The sequence below is a fragment of the Myotis davidii genome, unplaced genomic scaffold (assembly GCF_000327345.1).
Source record: "Myotis davidii unplaced genomic scaffold, ASM32734v1 scaffold11, whole genome shotgun sequence".
Classification (NCBI taxonomy): Eukaryota; Metazoa; Chordata; class Mammalia; order Chiroptera; family Vespertilionidae; genus Myotis; species Myotis davidii.
The window spans coordinates 2,749,198-2,753,331 of record NW_006285791.1 but is presented as its reverse complement, the minus strand read 5'-3'; the positions used below and the strand labels follow the sequence as shown (position 1 = coordinate 2,753,331).

The window sequence follows — 4,134 nt, the reverse complement described above, 5'->3', positions numbered from 1 at the left end:
CACATCTGTCACCATCTGTCCTCCTTTTTAATGTTATAAGGAGAGCAAAAACATAATTATTTTTCTTGAGATTTGTTAGGACTAGATCAGGTGGTGTTAAGAGAGGGAGCTGGCGTTTGGCATGGTTGTTTATGTGGAAGCATGAGCAAACTAGGTCATAATTATTTATTGTTTATTATTTTTAGAACAATTCTTACATACTAGTGTTATCTCCCTAATTGCAGACGTCTTACAGGGTATGTACTCTTGTATATCAGCTGGTTTTTTAAAAGCTGTTTAATTGACTTGTGTACTGGAAAATCAAGTTTTCCTTTTTTTGGAGATGGCTGGGAGCAACTTTCCTTGTAACACCCTCCCCCCTCTTGCCTTCAATAAGAGGGGTGGGGTGTGACTAAAGTTAGTAACATTTAAATAGGATTGCCAATGAATAATAAGAGGGAATGATAAAGAAAGGAAATTAAACTTTTATTTTAGTGTCCCACATCTGGGCTCTGTTTACCAATTGTCAGGCAACTCAGTACACTGTTACCATTTTTCTCAGCCATCTTATAACTTTCAGAATATTATAGCCTAGAAATGGCTTATTCTTAGGTACCGTCTAGGAATTAGCTGGCTTGATTGGGGGTTTAGTTTCCCATGAAGCATGACCCAAAAGTTAAAGTCTTACTCTTGTTCTTATGGAAAAATCTTAGAAGTGATCAGGTCGAACAGTTCTTTGCTGTGCGATAATTTCACACAGCTAGCTTACTTATTACAGTCTAGAAAAAGACAGCAATAATAACAACAGCTAATATCAACATGGCATTTTACAGCATATACATTTTCTCCATAACTTCCGTTCATTCATTGAATAACAAATAGGAAATCTTACTTAAAAGTGTTCTTGTCATTGTATCTTTCATAGGAATAGCACAATGCACCATTCTGCAAATGAATGTAGGCAAGTGTTTATTTTGAAACTGCGTATGCTTTGCACTGTGCTAGGAATGAGGGAGGTAAATTGGAGTGGGTATTGGTCCTCAAGGGACTTACAGTCTGGCAGGGGGACTAAGACATGTACATAAGTAACTGTGCACAAGATAGAAGTGACGGGTAAAGGATGGGACTGAGTGATAGGAAGAGCTGATTGGAGGAAGTGAAATTGGAGCTGGCCCCTGCAGGGTAGGCAGGATTTAAACGTATTCTAATATCTCCCTGCATACCACATTAAGAGTAAAAACACTTTCAGAGTGCATGACTAATTTCCCTTGTGACGAGTATTTACAACTTTAACTTTAACGTCACATGCTCTTCGAACTTGAGAGAAAGCACATATGACTGATCATGTCTGAAAACGGGTTCAAGTAGGAATATTCCTACTCTGTCTAGATTGGTGCCAGTGAGAGCTTTATATGTATTGCACATGCGCCAGTCAACGTTTATTTTTAAATTGCCACTGCATGTCATATATGCCGGTTGGTCGGTCGGAGAGATGTTCGGTCAGAGAGACCTACGGTCAGAGGGACATACCGTTGGTCACTTAGCCTTTTATATATATAGATTAGTTTCAGCTATATAGCATAGTGGTTAGATATTTATATAATTTACCAAGTGATGTCCTAATAATTCTAGTACCCACTGGCACCATACATAGTTATTGCAATATTATTGACTATATTCCCTATTCTGTACTTTACATTCCTGTGACTGTTTTGTAACTACCAATCTGTACTTCGCAATTCCTAAACTTTTTTTACCCATTCCCCCAACCCTCCTCCCAGCGGACAACCATGAGTTTGTTCTCTACATCTTCCAGTGTGTTTCTGTTTTATTCATTTATATTATTTTATTTTTATATAATGCTCTTTCACATGGTATTTGTCCTTCTCTGTCTAACTTGTTTCACTTAGCGTAATACCCCTATGACCATCCATGCTGTCACAAATGGGAAGATGTCATTCTTTTTCATGGCTGAGTAATATTCCATTGTATACATGTACCACATCTTTATCCACTCATCTATTGTTGGGCACTTAGGGCTAATGTATTATTTATTAGCTAGATTTATAGGACACTTTCCCTCCAGTGAACTCAGGAAAAGGTATAGGTGTGCAGTGTATATATAGTTCAGTGCTGGGGACAGTGACAGCAGGCCCTGCTGATGGTACAATCTTCCATGTTTGCACTCATGAAGTCTTGGATGAAGAAGCAACAGTAGCTAAAAATTTAGTTCTTCTATTGGTTTTTAGAGCCCATCATAATTATTTTCGATAAACTTTCAACAGAAGGAAAATGCCAAGTGCTAAGAAGACTTTTTTTACTTTTAGGTCACAGGAGGCTCCAGTGGCATTGGAAAGTGCATTGCTATCGAATGCTACAAACAAGGCGCATTCATAACTCTGGTTGCACGAAATGAGGTAAGTCTTCTAGGTATGTTATTAGTAACTCATTCAACTTTAAATTAATCAAAGAGGTTGTACCAAACGTCCTGGTGTCGACACCTGCGCTGGAAATCTCCAGTTTGAGGTACGCTTCCTGAACCACGGTTATTTCTCATATTCAGGGCAGTTTCTTGGTCAAAGTCAGACCAGCTCCACAAATATATATTTAGTGCCATCAACGATTAGGCAACACCATGGACGCTGCTGATTTTGGGGTGGGAGAGGCCAACAGGAAGTTAGGCAGTACACCTGGCCACAGGAAGCTTGGAGGGCCCTCTGCCCACTGGGGGTGCCGGCAGGAGCGTTGGTGGCACTGACAGGATATGTAGGTGTTTCTCATTTGCTTATGACATGATATACATCTCTAGTGAAACCAGACTGCACTGAGGAATCTCACTCCTCCCCAGCAATTGAGCAAAACACCTGTTTTTCTGTGTTCAGTTGATACAAGGTCTGTTGTTCTTGCCAAAGTTGCTTCCATGCCCTGTGAAGCAGTGCCACCCTGTTCACACAAACAGTGGGGGAGTCCCCCTTTATCCGTGGGGTGGGGGAAGTGACCAGGGTTGTATTGTTCACGCCATTGTTCTGTGCCCGGCATAGTTGGCTCACAGCGGGTGCTCAGACATCGTTGTTGAGTGAAGACGGGAAGGGGATGACAGAGGGGATGGGATGTCAGCGTGGCATCGGTGCCTGGGCACTGGGATGCCCTTATGCAAAGGGAGAGCAGGAGTACCGTGCCTGCTCGGATAGGGGGTGCACAGGTGAGCAGGCCTCAGTGGGAGTGGCCGGTCAGAGGGGCCTCTGGGGGAAACGTTTAAACAGTGATACAGAATTAGGCTTGGACATCCACTGTTTCTTTTTAAAATCAAGAAAGGCAGGATATACATAAAAGGTATACTGCTGACTTCTCTAACAGTGAATTTGCTTTGGCATAGATGCACCTTACAGGAATGGAAACACGACTTCAACAAAAAGGCATTTTGTGAGGTTTAAACATTGCCTGTATTTGACTCGAGGCAGATGGAAAGGGGGGCAGGGAGGCCCGCATTTTGGGTTCTCAGAAGTCATTGTGTGGTCCTTGTGTGCCTGGAGGTGAACGAGGAGCAGACGGGCTTTCTGGCCTCCAGAAGTCCTTTATTTTCTGATGTAATATTTTATTCTGATTTTCGCAAAGTTGAGTTGTGCATATATTGATCCACAGAACAGTATTATTTTATTATAGACACATTCATGTTTAGAAAACAGGTGTGTCTTTCCAAAGGATTGCCTTCCCTTTTGTGCTTTTCTGCTGTCACGACGTATTTAACCCCTAGAGTGCCCGGGAGCGCGATCGCTCTCCTCCTGTCTTTCGCCAAAAGTGCCAGGAGCACTATCAAAGCTTTGAAATGGGGTCCAGTTCTAAGTCTGCTTTTATTAGTGATGATGATATGCAGGGAGCCGGTCCATCCTTGCTGTTTCAAGGGACTTGGCATATATGGCATACTGTTCTTAATATGTTTGCTCACCTTCTTGGCGCTATGTGTTTTAACCAAGGTCACCGCTCCGAGAAAGGTTGTTTCCCCAGGTAGGGATTTTTCCCTGAAGTTAGGGAGGGAATAAAACCCCTTAACTAAGTGCTAGGCAGGTAGTTAATCACAGGAAAAACAAAACCTAAATACTGGCTAGAGTGGACTTATAGTCCTGAGGTCAGGGAGAGGCCTCCCGGCCCCTGTTA

The 4,134-nt window shown here is 42.2% G+C and overlaps 1 protein-coding gene across 1 annotated transcript in view; it reads left to right on the top strand.

Annotated features, from left to right (window-relative positions):
• The first annotated feature begins 914 nt into the window (after positions 1–914).
• KDSR (3-ketodihydrosphingosine reductase) overlaps positions 915–4,134 on the top strand; it is a 28,683-nt gene continuing 25,463 nt past the window's right edge. The window contains exons 1-2 of the mRNA XM_006756821.2: positions 915–995; positions 2,307–2,396. Coding sequence (XP_006756884.1) covers positions 915–995; positions 2,307–2,396 — 171 coding nt within the window. The remainder of the gene's footprint in view (positions 996–2,306; positions 2,397–4,134) is intronic.